At 39.0% G+C, this 18770-nt stretch overlaps 1 protein-coding gene across 1 annotated transcript; it reads right to left on the reverse strand.

The window, feature by feature from the left end:
• Nucleotides 1-1006: 1006 nt before the first annotated feature.
• Nucleotides 1007-9912, reverse strand: LOC140238148 (sodium-dependent phosphate transport protein 2C-like). Its single transcript, XM_072318086.1, has 6 exons — nt 9710-9912; nt 9213-9411; nt 5318-5593; nt 4721-5031; nt 4124-4451; nt 1007-3849 (listed from the first exon to the last, which is right to left on the reverse strand). The coding sequence occupies exons 1-6, from the start codon at nt 9905-9907 to the stop codon at nt 2867-2869; spliced, it is 2295 nt and encodes a 764-aa protein (XP_072174187.1). The 5' UTR covers nt 9908-9912; the 3' UTR covers nt 1007-2866.
• Nucleotides 9913-18770: the final 8858 nt, after the last annotated feature.

Raw genomic sequence — 18770 nt, forward strand, 5'->3', positions numbered from 1 at the left:
GTTTCACTGCAAATACAATGTACAATGTATTTTCAGTTGTCCTCGGAAACATGTCCGAATGAACCGCATAAATTTTTTTCCCCTTGTCACGCAATTTTAACGGAAGCGACAAACACGTTCCGGCAGATTAGGAGCACAACCCCCCCCCCCCCCCCCCCCACACACACACACCATTTTCATTCTTCCTGACCCCCTGATACCCCATAATTAACTCAATGATTCATTTGGTGCATCTCCCCAACATGAAAAATATAACGGTTGTTGTTCTTATAGGTACATGTATTCATGTTCACCCATCTCGTGTAGTTAACTCACTTGATGTGTACAGTAGTCGTAAGATGCATGTTTTGATGCAGTGATTGTTTATTGAATCTTTATAGGAGTGTGTTTTTTCTTAAATTTCTTTTTTTTTTTAATGTTATGTATTGTTTGGGTTGGCAAATTTTTGTAGGAAAGAAAATATGAAGACATCATACATTTATACATGTAGTCTCATAAATTCTGAACCTTAAAAATCCCTGTGTTACTGTTGGTGTGTAGTGTATTGGGATGACGTACAAATACCACATGTACAGTCAACCTTGCCTAAGTTGAATCTATTTGGACTGAAGAAATTGCTGCGACTTTAGAGAAAATTTGTCTTATGAGGAATTACAATCATTAAAAGAGAAGAGGACTTGAAAAGACCTTTCAACTTAGGCGATTATTCAAGTTATGCAAGGTCGACTTGAGCAAGGTTGAGTGCAAGTTTCTTTTCAGCTCGGACAATTCACCCATGTTCAAATTCACGCATGTCGTGGTTCATACACACATTTCGAGTATACTCGTAGACGATTCCACTTCATACTATCTGCACATAAACTATGGAATCACCTCACATTCTCCACAGATATAAACTCTAGCTTTTTTGTTGTGTAAGCACATCTCATAGAGAAAACCACACGCATGCATTTCATCCTGCCCTTAACAATGCATGATGACACAAACTGAGGCAAAACCACAGGAGTTCACTTTGATAACATTCTTTTATTCACTTGCGCATAATACAAAACAAAAATCTGCTATATTACAAGTTTCTTTACACAGCCACACTCAATGTAGGCACATTGGTCAAAACACAAATACATACCCTAAACATCTGCAGTGCTTCAGTCACTGCACGGCGTAAACCTGGTTACATCAATGCACACCATACCTCAGAAAGGGTCACTACATTAATTGCACACGCTGCAATTTTAATCTTGATTTTCCATCCAGAAAACTAAAAATAGTATTACTGCAGAAGACCCTGTTTGTGTAAGTTTCACCTGCTTCAAAAGACTTTCATGGGATGAGTTGATAAGCAAGACCATTTTTTCGTTAATGAATGGAACATGAATGGAACCATTCATCAGCACATACCTAGTACTGTACGAGCTGAACTTTTCGCGTACAGACATTTTCGCGAATTGCTATTTGGAGGACATTTACGCATGTTAATTTCGCGGTTGCGAGGGTCTAACTGAACTTAAATATTCGCGCATTGTGAGTTTTGCGGTTCAAAGGCGATTCGCGAAATTCACGAAAATAAAACCACCACGAAAATTTCAGCTCGTACAGTATTAAAAAAGTCAGTTACATGGCAGACAAGATTTCAAAGATATGCGTTTAGAAAGAAAACCACATCTGATAGTTTACTGGATATTATTGCATCATGATACAGAATTGCATGGTCCAAAGATGAACACAAATACTTTTTTGTTGTCTTGTCTGTTAGTAATGCCTTTGCACTAAATGAGGTAATGAAATCAACCTTGTTTGACCGAAGAAACATTTCAAACCTGTTCCATAAATATCGACCAAGGTTGATTATCAGATGTGAATGACAATGAAAACAAAGAAAATTTGCCCTCAAGAAAATTGACTGGACAAATGAATCACCAAAAGTCACTGATGTAAGTGTCTATGATAGTCTTGACAAAAAAAAAAATAATAATAATGATAAAATCTTCAACACAGTTTGATAGATTTCAGATAAAGTTATGTCTGTATACCTTTAGAAATTGTAATGGTGTAGATTTCAGTGAACAAAATACTCAGCACAATACTTTGCAACTACATGTATGTATGTTGGTTGGTTTTGTTTTGTTTTGTTTTTTTTTTTTGTAATGATGGAATGTTGCAAAATACTGCTGAAAAGCCAAGAACAATTCTTTCCTTCTATTGCTTCACTTGACTTGTTTTATCGCTGTATTCCCAGACTTTGGTTATTGCAAGTTGAAACATGGATGTACATGAACATGTACATTTCAATAGCGACACTTGTACACTTAATAAATTATTCTCGAAATATTGTACAAACAAACCTGAATTCTCGTGTAAAATTTCAGTTCTCCTGTATAACGATTGACAAGAGTTCAGGGCTGGGACAGTTTGAATGACTTGACATTTGCCAGCCCAGCAAACAAATTCCAATTTGAAATAAAAATAAATAAAACTCCTATTTATAGAATAAGTTAATATTTCAAAACTAGAAAATTGCTTCTGAAGGACGAAGCTAACATCACAATACCACTGTGCAGTATAGATGAGACAAGACTGACAACCTAGAACTCAACCCGAGTATAACTCAGAGAAGTCAGTTTTCCCATTTCATAACAACATGTGCGTACAAATGTCATAAAATCAGAATCGATGGTATTGGCTGTACGGTTTCAACACGTGTACAAAAATAGATTTCAAGCCATGCATGTCTGAAGATGGAGTTTTGGACGGGGAAAACTAAATGACTTACTGGTAAACTGCGGCATACACCTGTTTGCAACTGCCCGTAGCATGCATACCATTACAGCATGCCGATTATCCAAGATGGTTACTTGGTGCATGGTCATAGAGTGCTGAGCCGTTCAGCCCCATTGGCGTTGCTCAAATCAGATGCTGGCAAGGTATCTGTCCGCTCATTTACTACATCATAGTGAACTTTCACTGGAGAGGCATTATTGCTGCTGACAAGGGGCTGACCACTCACATTGAGGGCTCCTTTTGAGTTCCTGTTGCACGGGCAGCAGTTCTTGATTGTCTGGAGCATCTTGGAGATGAGATGATCCAGAGGGGCCAGGGAGTGCAAGCACAGGGGCAGGAAATCCCAGGTACGCAGCTTCTCTGGCAGGAAGTGGGGCTTCTTCGTCTGCAGCACATTGACCACCACGATGAATATTGCGAGGAGAATGAGAGGGCTACCGACGGCCACCAGACACCAGATGCTGATGAGGGAGAGGCCGAATACGGTCAGCGGGAGCACGAAGAACATCAAGATGAGGTACATGATGGCAAACCAGCGGTATTTTGCAGTTGTGTTGCCAAGCTTCTTGGCCAGGAGGATGGGCACCTTGCGCATCACTGGGATGGGGTACCAGAGGATGATGCCAGAGATGTTGAAGAAGAGATGGCAGAGGGCGATCTGGATGCTGTTTTCAAGCTTGTCCCCAGAGCTGGCCATGGCTGCCAGGAGACCTGTCGCGGTCGTGCCAATGTTCGAGCCAAGAGTGAGAGGGTACATCCTATCCAGGGTGATGACACCCACGCCGACCAGTGGCGTCATGGCGGATGTGAAGACCGAGCTGCTCTGGACGAGGAATGTCACCCCAGCACCCACCAGGATAGCAAAGTAGCCAGTGAGGAAGGAGAAAGGTCCAGGGAAGTCGGCATTGATGGTGCGTCGAATAATGCCAGCTACGCGACCTTTCAGCAATGAATTGAGGGTCTTGACCATCATGATGAGACAGCCACACAGCATCACCAGAGCTATAACCAGGAGGATGCCACCAATGGCTCGGTCTGACAAATCAGTATTGTTGAACAAGAAGTGACCTGAAAATTTCAAAACACAGGGCATACAAGAGAGACTGTTAAAGTCGTGTTTGATACAATTCTTTTTCAAATATTCTGTGTTCTAATGAGACAGGAAGATATATGCGACTTCATTTCTACACTTTAAACAATGCTTTCTATGGTGTGAATCTTAACTAATGTGCCAAGCACACAAGCAAAATCCATCATGGGATAAAGATATGAAACAATTGTTTATCTTTGACATATTTGTAATATGCATGTGCTGAATGTATTAATGACAAAAATTACTTACATTTCTCTACTCCAATGTCCACCACCTCTGTGACTGGCTGAACCACATTTGTTGTTGCTATGGTGGTAGTTGCAGCCACTGCAGTGGCATTGGTACTGGGCGGGGTGGAAGTGCTGGCTGTAGCATCCCACCAGAGAGGGTATCCAGTGGTCGTGGCGTTGAAACCATCAGCTGTGGGGGCAGCACCGGTGGAGTTGGCGACAAGGGCACTGACAGTCTCGTTGACGATCCTCGGCATCTTCTCTTTCTTGCACCAGACTTTTAGAAGAGACTGTCCCTGGGATTCGATCTCTCCAGTGGCAATCTTGGCAATCTTTTTACTGTCAATCTGCAAGATTGGAAATGAAGAATAGAAGGTTGTCACTTTATTCTTTTATCAACAATCACAGGAGCAATATGCATACAAACATTTTTACTATGCTGATTTCAAGGTAGGTTCCATTCACAGCTGCAAATTAGTATAAATTCTGAACGCTGCAAAATATCTTTTCCTCTTTCCCACAGAGTAATTTGGTGGTAAGAACTGAAAAGAAGGAGAAAAAAAACAACCAAAGACTATAAATTGTCGAGTCATTACTTTCAAGCCAAGTTATTTACCTGGATGATCCTCTTGGAAAAGGGCTTGGTCAGGACCTTCAGCAGTTCCACTTTGACATCCTCATTGGTTTCTATGTGAAAGGAGTCCACAATCTTGCTGGTCAGGAAGTAGAGGTAGCCAGTAGCAGCCTCCAAGGGCAGCAGGCAGATGACAGACAGCCAGTTGAACATGTCGTGGACAGTGGCGCCACCGAAAGCGCGGCGGAACTCTGCCCGGTTGCCAGACTGGGCCATGGAGACGATGGTGTTCGTGACAGATGTTCCGATATTGGCGCCCATGACAATGTAGATGGCAGGACGGACGGGAAGAACTGAAAGAACGAGACAAATGTTTTTCTTTATTAACGTGCCAAATCAAAACATGCAGACATCAGTGAAATGATGGTAACTACTCAGAATCACAAGTTCCAACATTTAGTGCACAGCATTTTGGCTGTCTGGCAACTCGACACTCTGAAGGAAACACCTTACTATTTCTAGTCACACATGAATGAGCTTGCAGAACATCATTTAAAACATCATTTAAACATTTAACATTTTTACACACATTTGCAGATGATAAAGTTTACAAAAAGTTAAGTCTGATGAACCACTCACTTCCTGCAGCCACGATAGTCACAACAATGGAGGTAGATGTTGACGAGCTCTGAACAAGGACAGTGGCCAGGATTCCAATCATGAGTCCACAGATTGGGTTGTTGAGCAGGTCATTCTGGGCAAAGACCTCACCTGCCTCCTTGCCACCAAGGAGGCGGAAAGCAGAGCTCATTAGATCCAGCGAGCAGATGAAAAAGTACAGCAGCGCGACGATGAGGATGGGCTTGAAGAACCAGTTGACAAATGCATACCTCAGCTTCATACAGCATGACAGTTCTGGAGGGGAAATACAACAGAATAGGAATAATAAGTTTATGTTAGTGAGATTATTACAACATCAAAAAATGATAGGTACCACAATATACCTCCAACATGTCACTGTTCAGGAGGGACAGGTAGTAAAAACGATCAAGTCTTAATATTAATAGCTGTTAAAAATCTCTATGGCAAAAAGGGTGGTCCCCAAAGTTCTGAAATCGCGAATTTTCTGTGTAAATGAGACAGGAGCTCCCCCCCCCCCCCCAAAAAAAAAAAAGAGAGAGAGAGAGAGAGAAATCTTTAAATAGTGAAATTATCAAGGTGAAATGTCATCACCATCAGGCCCAGTATTCTTAGGATTTCCTTCACTCTCACACACATAATTATGCACTCACAAACACAAACAAAAATTGGCACTCATTAAACAAAAGAAAAATACCATGTTAAAAATTGCTCAATGACTGCTATACAGCTGCTCATTCTGCTATTGCATATTCAAAGTCATATCTTATATGCCTAAGGTGCAGTGTGCTGAACTGGCAGCAGGTCATTATTTACATTTGATTAGATAAGAACAAATGGACTCCAAGTTTTGAGCAAGTCGTGGATGTAGTATTAATGGGAGGCACAAAAACATCCTTTCTGCATGTTGGTGCAAACAATAAAAATTCAGAGAGAATGTGAATTATAGGCCTACTCTTAGTATTAGTCAACACGGCAGGGAGGAGATTTTCATGACTTCATTCTAACTGAAAAATTATTGCAGTTCCTAGTACTTTATAGGCTGTAGTACATGACCTATTTTAAATACATGATAGGAAGGCTACACTAGAAGTATTAACAAATTTTACCAACAAATTAGGATTTTGCACTTTTCATATAATGCTGTCAAAGCCAGAGCAACACACAAAGCATATTCACTGCAGGATATTGGAGGCTGCCCCCAGCCATGGAAACTCACAGAATCGTGGAATCCATGGCATGTACCGGTAAGCCTCCACCCTGACAGATCCTGGTCTGATCGTACCATATGGAAGCGAAGCCAATCACATGTACATCACAGGCCTCACCTCTTTACAGGTCTAGTAGTAGTATGCATTCACCGGCCGAACCCTTTCACACACATGCCCTTACAATACACTCTTACACACACCACACACACACATACACACACACATAGCACTGTGCACGGGTTTGCACGTCTGCACAAAGGATTTTCAGTCTTGCGAATGAGGTCATAGCTTCACCACCACACTGCATACCGGCGTTTTCTCATGCCACGTGGTGGGAGCTAAGTGTTTGCAGTGCATAAATGAATGAACACGTACAGTTGTACTGCATGAAGTGTCTTGTGCAGGTTGCAATACTCAGTATGTATCTTCTCTTGACGCTTTCTGACAAGTACCGTGTACCAATAGCTGACATTTTTGCATCATCACTATGAGATGAAAAAAGAGTTTCTCAGTTTTGAAGCTCTTTCCAATACAAGTCACACAACACGCTGAACGCAAGTGTTAGAGTGTCTCAAGCAAATGAAATATCTGATCAGAGAACACATCAACTCAATTACACAGGCTGTTTCAAAGATTGCCCAGGAAAAACCCTACTATGCAAATCTGAAATGCCTGGAAATACACTGGCACTCAGCATTCCTTTTGATGAATTTCATAACTGAATTTACACTTTCTGGGAAAAAAAAACAACCCACAAGATGAGGCTTAGTTCAGAGGGACTTGTTCATATAAGGTGTAAATACTGTAAGAGCAAGAAATACAAATTTTATGTGGTAACTTCTCCAATTACACATGTTCTAATATCTATGTGGGCTTAGCAAATGCAGAAATTGAACAGGATCAGCTCTGGATGAATGGGTCACAACCCTTAAATTTGAAGATTTTGTAATTACATTGTGCATCTCCTGTGTTAGGTAAGAAGGATCCAACAGAATTAACCTGAAACCAAACAACACTCAACTGACTTATTTCCCTTTCAGAAGGGAGGGGAATTCTCCAAACTAATAGGTCAGTATTAAACAAGACAACGGAATTTTTAACTCGACAAAAATAAGGTGAACATTTTTCAAGATTCTCTTTATATTGTCTATATATTTAACCCCTGCATAGCATTAATTTACATATTGTTGTTGTTGTTGCTGCTTTGTTTTAAAGAAAAGAGAGGGGAAAATAATTTGCCCCATATTGTTGTCAGCTTCTTATCCAGCTCTCACAGCACAATGACTTAAACAAAACTTTAATTTCATAACTATTAAATAGAATCAACAGATTTTTCTCAAGCTCTCAAGTCTACACTGATGACTTCTGCAAATGGTGAGTTTCATCGCAAAATGGGCATTTTTAAACATCTTTAAGAGTTCTAAGTCCATCATTAGATAGACAGATGCAAAACTTTTCCAGTGATACCTCACATAAGATAATATGATAACTGAATTATATGAAATGGACTTTCTAACAAATATTTTATTACTTTGTTTTTAGTAGCTTTAATCATAAATATCTTGGCTGCAATATCTCAACTCGACAAGAATGAAGTTTGTATAGTTCGTTTGTAATAAAACTCTTTAATATTCCTTTGTTCATGGAATCAATATATCAGTTTAGGTGTCTAGATATCTATGTGGTCTATATGTACAGCTACAGAGAGATCTAAATTCTTCTAAAGCCATATTCTTGACCAAGTTCTAGATCAAGTTTTGATATGGATGAAGCAGTTTAAACATTGTATGCATATATTTTGTTATTCATCTGATCTCTGTCATGTATAAACGAAGATGCCTCAAAATAACAGCATGCATGTGCATAGAATAAACAATATGGAAGTTGACTCTGGAAATCTAGATTCTACATGTTCTAAATCTTTTGTAAAACCGTGCTCAACTAGAACCAATGACATCAGAACTGTTTTACCCGGTAACACTGTTTCTTCATCATCTGAATATCTGTCTGGTTGTGGCTGACTCTACCACTGGATCAATTGTCAACTCTTCAACAAATGGCAGGGGAAGTCTAGTAGGAAGTTCTAACTATAGTTAGTAGGCCTACCAAGCAACTTGAGCAAATTACACATGCAATTACACACGTGTTGATGTAAAATTGAAAGTAGAAATCTAGATAAGCTGTGTCGGATAACAAATATCAATGAGATCAAGACATATTTTGTTAGAATCTATATGTCGTTTTTTTTAGAGACAAGAGTTCCACATCATGTAGAAAAGTTTTCTATCTTCAGATTTACAAACTCTTAAAGTTTACAGGCAACAGGGCTTAATTTAGTTTTGGATGAGATGGCAATTCAGGTTAGGGCCTACTTTAACCTTTTTTTGCAAGATATTGAATATCAAAGAACATGCAAATCAAAGACCAAGAGCAATTCAGTTTATTTGATCTTGATGATCTTGATATTAAAAAAAAAAGAAAGAAAAAAGAGCTGGTTCTGAAACGGCTGAGATGTCTAAGGTTAGAAGTAGAAACACAATGGTCGCAGAATTAACAGAAGAGTCTTCTGTTAAATCTGCGACCACTAACTCAACTGTTTTAGAACTCTACTTGGTCTCTAACGTTAAGTAAGAAAAAGTAGGCCTACTCTTCTCACTTCTCACACTCAGCTCTTCTCAGCTCACCTTTCCATGGAGTGCCAGTGTCTTTCAGTTCCGCCAAAGCCCATGGATCTTCTTCCTCTTCGGCTCCGGCAGGCGCTTCTTCGTCTCCAAGGAGAGTTCCTCCCACCGAGGCTTTGTTCTTGGTCTCTTTCTCGGCAACATCACGTTCAAGATCGAGACAAATATCGCCATTCGCAGCTTCGGCATCGGCCAAATCGACCTGTCAGTGTAATGAACAATTTAAAAATATGGTAAATTATACCATTGTATACAGACGCAACTGCGATATAGGTCTAATGAATACATGATATCAATTACGAGCAGATTCATTCACGAGCAGAGTCCACCAGTGCGCAAAGCAAGCAAAGGCAGAAGACTCACCTTTTCTATGCGACTCTTTTTCGTACTCGTACAGTGGTAAGCGCGCGCAATTCCAAGTGACTAGCAAGTAGCAGCCGGGCATCACGGCGACGGCGGCGGCATGCAGCATTGCAGCAGCTGCAGGCGAAGGGACATACCTTTCGAATTTCGTAAATAATTTGTGATTCCATGTCCGGCACCAGTGAATATGGCGGTGGAGGTGTTCTTGCAGGACTTGATAATCTTGCTGAAGAGGAAAGTAAAGGTTCTGCTGTCTGTAGATCCTCCATATCGCGCATATCGGCGTCAGGAGTACTACTCCGTGGAATTGATTCGGTATGTTCGGAGAGTACCATCTTCGTACGAGTGTCAGCCATGAACTGAGACGAGAAAAGTGGGCGCGAACCTAAAGATGTTCGAAACAGACGAGCTCTGACCAATCAAAACGCTCTTCTTTATGACGTAGCATTCATTCATAATGAAACCGCAAAGACCGAAACATGTGGGGCTCGTGGTGTTCACATGATCGGCCGTAGTAGACGAGTCTATTCTTTTAATGGGGAAATAGTATTTTATTATGCGTTGAGTATATGATCAAACACCTAAAAATCCCAAAGAATTAAGACGTACTGAATACAACAGTATTTTGGAGAAAAGTTATTTCAAAACTGCTCCGAAATATATTTTTTTTTACCTCTCTATTCTTTATTGAAAATAAAATCCCCTTATTTTGATAATGGATCAGACCTTTCAGCCAGGCATAAACACACAACTATGCAAGCACATGTCCACCTCAAGAGAACCGTAGTAGCTCCCTCATGTTATGCATAGTGCGTTGCTGACGAACGTTGAGAATTTCGCGGTTACACTTACATCCTTGTTACTACATACGGTACAGTGTACTGTACATACTCGAGATTGTACTCAATCCGATGTTTACGAAGTCAGTTTGCGTAGTAAATAGCCAACTCACGAATCCACCGAATCAGTTTTCCAAGAAAATGTAGGTCATACAACATACGCATCGACACAAGCTATACTCCTGAGACACAAGCAGACAGTGGGTAGAGCTTACGCAATATCTATGATAAAAAAAATACATGTATCTGCTTCACCGACACTACACCAATTTTCCCGGAACAATGTACCTGTAGGTACTTTTTTTCCTTTTCTTCTTTTTTTTTTTCTCATAGCGGAATAATTGCATAGGCCTACATGATTTCGATTGTTCTGCTTCTACCACAAACGGGGCAAATGTAAAATAAATGTATGATGGTACTGTACGTATAACTACAAGAAGAGACATATCAAAGCTCATATAATAATTATATTCATTTATTCATGTATGTAATCGATATATATCATTTATATATATATATATATATATATATATATATATATATATATATATATATATATATATATATATGTATATATATATATAAAATCCATAATGCCAAATGTCTACAAAAACTCTAAAGACAAGGAGGAAAAAACACAAAACAAGCATGAGTATAGGGGAAAGGCTTCTTTACACATTTGAAAACAGAATTATACCCAATACAACACCCACGGTACACACACAGACACACACACAGCAAGCATGTCTCTCACTGCCTCATTCACAACCTTGCAGGGTCCGTTGCATAAAAGTTACTATTATGGTAACTTTGCCATCCAGTGGTAACTTCCATGAAATTCTTAATTCTGATTGGCTGTTGAGTAGTGTTGCCATGGTAGTTACCACTGGATGGCACAGTTACCATAATTGTAACTTTTATGCAACGGGCCCATCCTCCCATCATGATGAACATCGACCCAGTTCCATGGTTCGATGACATTATTTTCATTCTGTCCAGAGCTCCCTCACGCTCTTGAGGATGCAGGTTGCCGTCTGGGTCCACTTGGGTACGCCAGTTGAATCACGATTTCTGCCATCTTTTGTGTGACCCGCACTATCTTTTGTCCGTCCACCTGCCTTCAGTTCCCGACAAGCGCATTCCAGTGTCACCTCATCGATTTTGTATAGGGTTTGCATGTAGCTGATAAAACTGGTATTCTTGATCGTGCAGAGGTATGAAGCTTGAGAGCACATCAGTCAGGGTCATTTTGAAGATTAAGGATTGGAAGAAGCCATGTGACCAACACTGAAGCGGAAGACGGGATTTCACTGTCTCGTCACGCCTTTCATCAACACAGTGTAGGTCCCTATGCACATTATGTAGGCCTACATAGGCGTATGCCTCTTTGGATAATGATCTCATGATCAGCAAGCTTTTATACTTTGTCCCTCTTGTAATTGTCAGAATGATAAAACAATACCCTGCAATGAGCTAACATTTTGTAGAGCCACTCAAAGAATATAATTACGTATATATATATATATATATATATATATATATATATATATATATATATATAAGTATAATGTGGCCTATTGTATATATTCTCTGAAACCAAAGCAGGCATGTCGGCCTTTATCCGAATATAGACACCTTCTGAACCCCGAGCACAGTTATATATTTCATCATCTGCCTCTGCACATGTTCTCTGGAACTTATGTGCAGAGGCATGCAGATGAAGCAAAGGATTCATCGCCAGAGAATTGACCCTTACATACATATATAAATGTATAATGTCGAGAAATGAAATAAACTTTGAAATTAAATTGAAATGAAATAATATAATATGTCACGAGTATTGAAAATACCTGCATTTGCATTCTTTCAAACTTCTCAAGACACCCTTTTCCCGAAGTATAATCGAATGCAAAAAAAAAACCCAAAAAACTTTTACTTGCAAAATGCTATGGGCTATGTAACTTTCTTAACTAGAAACAATGTTTCTTATTTTATCATAATATATTATCCAAATTACTATACTAGCAGCAAAAGAATAAAGAGTATTAAACTATTGATATCATGGATAATTAGATACACTAATTCAGATTCATGTGTTATCATTTTATACACTTATCAAGTTCAGAACAAAAATGCCAGGTCAGTATCCCAGTATCGACAAGGGGGTTGTGAAAACGGCTTTATACATTTCCACTTATAGTACTCTTCTTGTCTATGGGTTATGTAGGAATCCTCAACAAATTTAAGGGATAGTACAGTTTCGGTTCACGGGGTGGGGCTTCAGGTTTCCTTGGTTTTTCTTTTTTTTTTTTTAGATAATGAGAAACCTGTAAAATATGAAAGGGTATATTAAGAGGAACTCAAAGTTTATTGGATGAAAATCGGTTTTGAAATGGCTAAGATATCCAAAACAAAGCGATATGATTAATGCGGGACCCACCCGATAGGATCACTTTGTTTTACTTTTTTTTTTTTTGGCTATCTCAGTCATTTCAAAACCGATTTCCATCAAATAAACTTTAAATTCCTCTTTTAGCATTGCATGCTCTTTTTTTTTTTTATTCCATGAAGTGGTTTCTAAGTTTAATATCAGAAAAAGTTATAAGCCGAATACTCACCTCCTGAACCAATATACTATCCCTTAAACTAGCCTGTAGCTTTAGACTAACAATATGGTAAATGGCAACATAATTTTTAAAGGGTGTGTACAGTTCTGGTCGAGGTGAAGATTTAGCTTTTAACATTTTGTGAGATATTCAGAAACCACTCTATGAGATGTCAAGGAGCATGCAGTTCTAAAGGGTATCAAAAGTTTATTCGATGAAAATCGGTTTTGAAATGGCTGAGATATCCAAAAACAAAGTGAGACAAAGAGATACTAATAAAGTTGGGGCATGTCGCCTTTTATTATTAGCACTTTTTTGGATATCTCAGCCATTTGAAAACCAATTTTCATCAAATAAACGTCGAATCCTTCTTAAAATTACATGCTCTTTCATATTTCATAAGAGGCTTTTCATTATCTCACTTAGGAATGTTCAAAACATGAAACCCTACCTCAACCAGTACTGTACAGTCCCTTTAACTTTACATGCACGTGGTGAATTTTTCCCGGTAAAATAATTTGAGACGCTATAAAAGTGCATCGTTTTTGGAATCAAGACAAAAGAACATAATTTGGCTGCATTTGAGCCCCCCCCCCCCCCCCACAAAGAACAATGCGTTTATACACAAGTTTATTTCCTTTTAATTGAAGTAAAACATAATACGTTAATCCAGCATCGGCATGCACCTTTACCCAGTCATACGCACCCCCCCCCCCCCATTCATATTGTATTCTGTGGAAACATCCAATCGCATGAGTGTGCATGTCCTGTTTGACAGTCAAAGGCTCGATACCACGAGATCAAGCAGATTCAGAAATTAGCCCACCTATCAAAGAAAGAAGATTCGTTATTATAGGCCTATTGATTGCTGTGTTATGGCTCTACAAGAAACTCCCTCTCGATTTCGGCTCTCACCGTTAATCTGCTTTGACCGCCGTTTGTCAATATTATCATAATAAAGGAGTGATGTTGCAACGTTAAAGCTGTTCCACGTTTTTCCTCATTTCCCACTTAGTATGAATTGTCACGGGATCTTTAAATTTATTCACCTGTGCTGTTGATAATGATCGCTCCATCACCTGATTTTAGATTTATAATTCTAATTTTAAAAAAATGAAATAACTATTAAAAAAAAAAATCGAAACAGATATACCTTAGGCCCTACACCTTGTCCATGAAATGCAGTGGAGGCCTGTTAACAATTATCCACGACACATGAACGAAACGAGGCGGAGTTACAGTATGTACAATTACATGAATATAGCAAACTATCATAAGCGACCCCAAAATTACCATGATACCTGTCAGGGTACCTGTATACCAGTGGTGGTCTTGAACCGCATTATGACTTCATTGTACAGCGCGTGGGAGTTATACCGTATACAATAACTTGGTATGCCGCGTCCAGCAATCGAAGTTTTATTTTGTTATGCAAATTATAGTATTGTAGGACTCTACGGCTTCTTTCTTTACACAAGCCCCCCCCCCCCCCCTCCCGCGTAGATCGGTTGACTGGGTTGACAAACACTAACCCTCATACACAACTATCAGCGTTATGCTCCGCCCAAGCTCCATGGACAAAAGAGACAGCAAGAGCGGGAAATTTGAAACTGCTCAGCCCGCGTTAGAACTGCAGCAGGGCTGGCCACCATTGAAATTCGCACTGTATCACCAAAATAAAGGGCGGAGAGCGGACAACTCTCCAGATCCTTAGCTTATTGTGCCTATATGCATGTTGCATCGATCACCTTCAGCCTATAGCCCCTTTAGGCTTATAGCTGTGACTATAATGATGGTAAACAATGTACGGTCTTACTGTTACCTTAAAAACGCATGAACTAAAATGCCAAAATTTCCTATCTTCATTTTGTTTTTCTAATGGAAAGTGTACATTTTACATTTTATACCTTCGACTTTTTAATATACCCCACTTCTTTGTGAAGGACCGTCAAGAGTTATGTTCACTCTGCTAGAAAATTGTAAAATCTTGCGGTATTTCCCTATCTTCTCCATACGGTCTGTATATACCAACTATTGTATAGCCTTCTTAGAGTAGTGTAGTGATGCATAATCAATAGGATTATAGTAACATCAAAAATTAAATTTTGAAAGGATTGTTCGATTTTCCTTTTATGTATATTATGTGCATCGCTATTATTGCTGCATTCCACATGGGTTAACATTCCCCTTTGAGTGTAATGTCAGAAATGACTGAAATATTGTCTAAACTCTGACAGTATTACCTTATCCAAATTGTTCTCATCTATTTTTCAGCTTTCAGTTTCATCGTCACGCCTCCCCCGATATCCAGCCATCATAGGATGGCATACTAGTATCCTCCCGACAAATTCGGCCTGGTTATACCATGGAGCTACAAACGTGTTATAGCTCCATGGTTATACTAAACACGAGGGCTCTTATACTACTATATTTTGTGTAAATTCGGTATGTGGCACAATGCGTATAACACTGTCAGGGGGTATAGGCCTACACGGTGTCCACGCAACTCCCTGGTAATCATGAACCCACACACTGGTCATTACAATAAAAGTTCGACACCAGACCGAATGTAAGCCAATGTGTTATCCATTCTCAACAATAGTTAATGTGATGACCGAACATTATGTCATCATTATTAGCCCGACAGCACAATATCGCAATATACTGCAATATTTTGCCGGTGTTATTTTTCAGTACTTATGCTTTTATTGGTGATGGGTCTCAAGACTGTTCAATTACTGGTTAAATTAACTTAAACCAGTGAAGATATTCCAATCAGATGAATCTTTTCAGTGTTCAAGTGCTGGTTGCTCAGGTTGAGATGGTCAGTGTTGTCGCTCCTTACAGTTCAGACAAAGGCACAAGCTCCGGCATCACAGCGACGTTATACCGCAAATTTATTCAACGACTGAGTTAAAGAAGACAGGAAAAGCTTAATGATAACAAACACTGACTGAGTAGCCCCTATAATCAGTGTTTTATTCGTGACAGGGTTGATTCCCATTATACCTTTTAATAGGATGACGTGGTGCCTATTAATCTGTCTATTTACAACGAGTGTCTCGGAACCAAGCATGACTTCGCGTTGTCCCATACATCGAGAGTCCCGTCAGATCAAAACAAATACGGAAGGAGGTCGGCACAAGGAGAGCCATGTGCCCAGGCGAATTCTGGGAGCTAATAAACATGGGAGGTGCATGTGCCCTTCCACCCCGTTCACACCGTGTGAGAACAAAAGGATCAAGAGAAAAGTGACGGTTCATCATCTTGATCGCCCAAGGGTATGATACACTGTATCACGAGAAGCTATTTTACTTCAAACGAATCATGAATGCAACTATTGTGAGTCTATATTGTGACACATTGCACTCAAACGAAAAAAACGATTGACATTATAAAGCTTGACGACTAAAATGTTTTTTTTAACGTTCAAACTCATCATTGTGTGAACTGAGAGTCAACATAGGAATATTTCTGGTAAGCACACACACACACACACACACACACACATAAGTTGTCCACGTGTTGGCAAGATAAAAAGATAAAAAACAAAACTGGAACAAAGTTCATGGTGTACAATGTATTCACCAACGGTTTATTTCTGTACACAAATTTTCGAACGACTCGCTCTTTCTCAAGTTTTAGTGTTGATACTGAGAGAACAATAACAAAAATTAAGCCATAACAATATTGCAACCGTGTTACCAAGGATATATATATATATATATATATATATATATATATATACATATTATATATAAAACACATACACACACAGCACTTTTCCTGCCCGTGTCATTAGGATACGGGCAATTAGATAATAATTGATAACTTCGAATGAATATTCCACTTTTTGACTTGGCAAAATATCGAGTTGAAAATAATGAGCGATTAAACAAACAAAAAAGTAAAATAAGGATTTGAATCATGGGGGGGGGGGGTTCAGTGGCTCATGCCAACCAAAATAACATGCTCCCCTCCAAATGGTATCAATATGCGCTTTATGCTCTTAAAAACATTCTATAAGATTGTCGGCACAGCTTGGAGTCTTAATGTCAAGCTTGTTTGGAATGTCTCGCATCCCGAGCTTCTGCAGTTTTATTAGAAACCTCTCTACTTATCAACGTGAACTTCTCTCGTTTCGTTCGTCCTCGTTCTCTTTCTTTATTATTCGTTCTCCCCTTCCGCAACTACCCCCCCCCCCTCTCTCTCTTTCTGTTTCCAATACTCAGTATCTTCAATCTATCTCTCTCTAATAGGGAGACCAGTTAATGCATTTTATAACCAGCTTCTATCAATCATGAGTATAAAAGATCACGAGGAGCTGGTAAACAAGACGTGCGTCAGCGCTGTTTGCGAGACACGTGTGTTATGAGCTAGCGAATCACGGCATGTTTATCCTGTCCACAAGGATTGGCTTCTTCTGCTCAGCCTGGAGGTGGGGGAGGGAACAAAATCATCAATATTCAAATAAATCTACATCAGATATCAGACACCGTGTGCAAGCATGGCTCCGTGCGCTGATTTCGATGTCTTTTGGAAAAAAACAGAAGGTGAAACCCACCTGTCTCGACATTGTCCACATTATATTTTGAACACTGTTATAGAAATGCGCTTAATAAAATTTGATTGAAGATATTAATATGATTACAATAATTGTTATTATCTTTATTAGTGCCATTACTATTACGCAGACTCCAAGCTCTTCATGTCATTTACTGTAATGCAAATTTCGCTATATTTCTAGAGAGCATTTGACATTTCCCACGTTGTTTTCTAATTTGCCTGTAGGCCTATTATAATATATTTTTTTATTTTATACAAACTGCACTTCACTTGTTTTTCTTGTACAGGGTTTATGATCGATAGCAAATTATGCTGATGATTAGTCAGTAATATTTATAAACACTTGATATCAGATTATCGAAAAAAAAATCTTATCGTCTTCTAAAAGATAATGTTCAGACAATCAGCAACATGTACGCATTGACTCTTGCTATAAATGCAATGTGAGCCTTCGTAATAGCTTTAAAGGACTCGACTTAACGGTGGCCCGGTGGCCCGAGGCTACCAAAAACGCAAGTCGGGCCACCAAAATTTCAGAAATGAAGAATTTGGTGGCCTGATCGGGCCACTAAAAAGGTCGGATGTTTGCCTTTGGGCCACTAAAAATAAAAGTTAGTGTGGAGCCCTGGCTATAAGACGGGTATGGGGTTAGAATATAGGGTTGTGTATAATAAAGCATTGGTTTTACGCATTGGTTTATTTTTGTAAGACGATATCATTTTTATGTACATTTCTGGTGCTGTATAGTTTCATATTTCATGGTTTTAATGTTGTTCTTGCATGCTCTCATGTTGCAAATTGCCCTTTATGTCCAACAAAAAATAACACTTACATTAAAGGGATGGTACAGTATTGATGGAGATGAAAATTGGGCTTTAACTTTTTTTTTGCGAGATACCAAGAAAACACTTATGAAATAGTACAGAGCTTACCATTTTAAGAGGAATTCAAAGTTTATTTGATGAAAACTGGGTTTGGAATAGCTTAAAAATCCAAAAACAAAGTATAACAAAACGATCGTAATACTAGTAGTAAAATGTGGGTCCCATAAGCACACTTTATTAGGATCAATCTGTTTTAGATATCTCAGCCATTTCAAAATCAATTTTCATCAAATAAACGTTGAAATCCTCATGGAATTAAATGATCTTTCATATTTCATAAGAGGTTTCTCTCATTATTTCATA

Source organism: Diadema setosum, chromosome 14, assembly GCF_964275005.1.
Source record: "Diadema setosum chromosome 14, eeDiaSeto1, whole genome shotgun sequence".
Classification (NCBI taxonomy): Eukaryota; Metazoa; Echinodermata; class Echinoidea; order Diadematoida; family Diadematidae; genus Diadema; species Diadema setosum.

What these genes read in the sequence shown, in the direction of transcription:
- LOC140238148 (XM_072318086.1), bottom strand. Translation starts at nt 9,907, where the DNA reads ATGGTACTCTCCGAACATACCGAATCAATTCCACGGAGTAGTACTCCT. An exon ending in CACTGGCACTCCATGGAAAG is followed by an intron (nt 5,594 to 9,212) that starts GTGAGCTGAGAA and finishes TTTCCCCTCCAG; the next exon opens with AACTGTCATGCTGTATGAAG. An exon ending in TTTCCAAGAGGATCATCCAG is followed by an intron (nt 4,452 to 4,720) that starts GTAAATAACTTG and finishes CCAATCTTGCAG; the next exon opens with ATTGACAGTAAAAAGATTGC.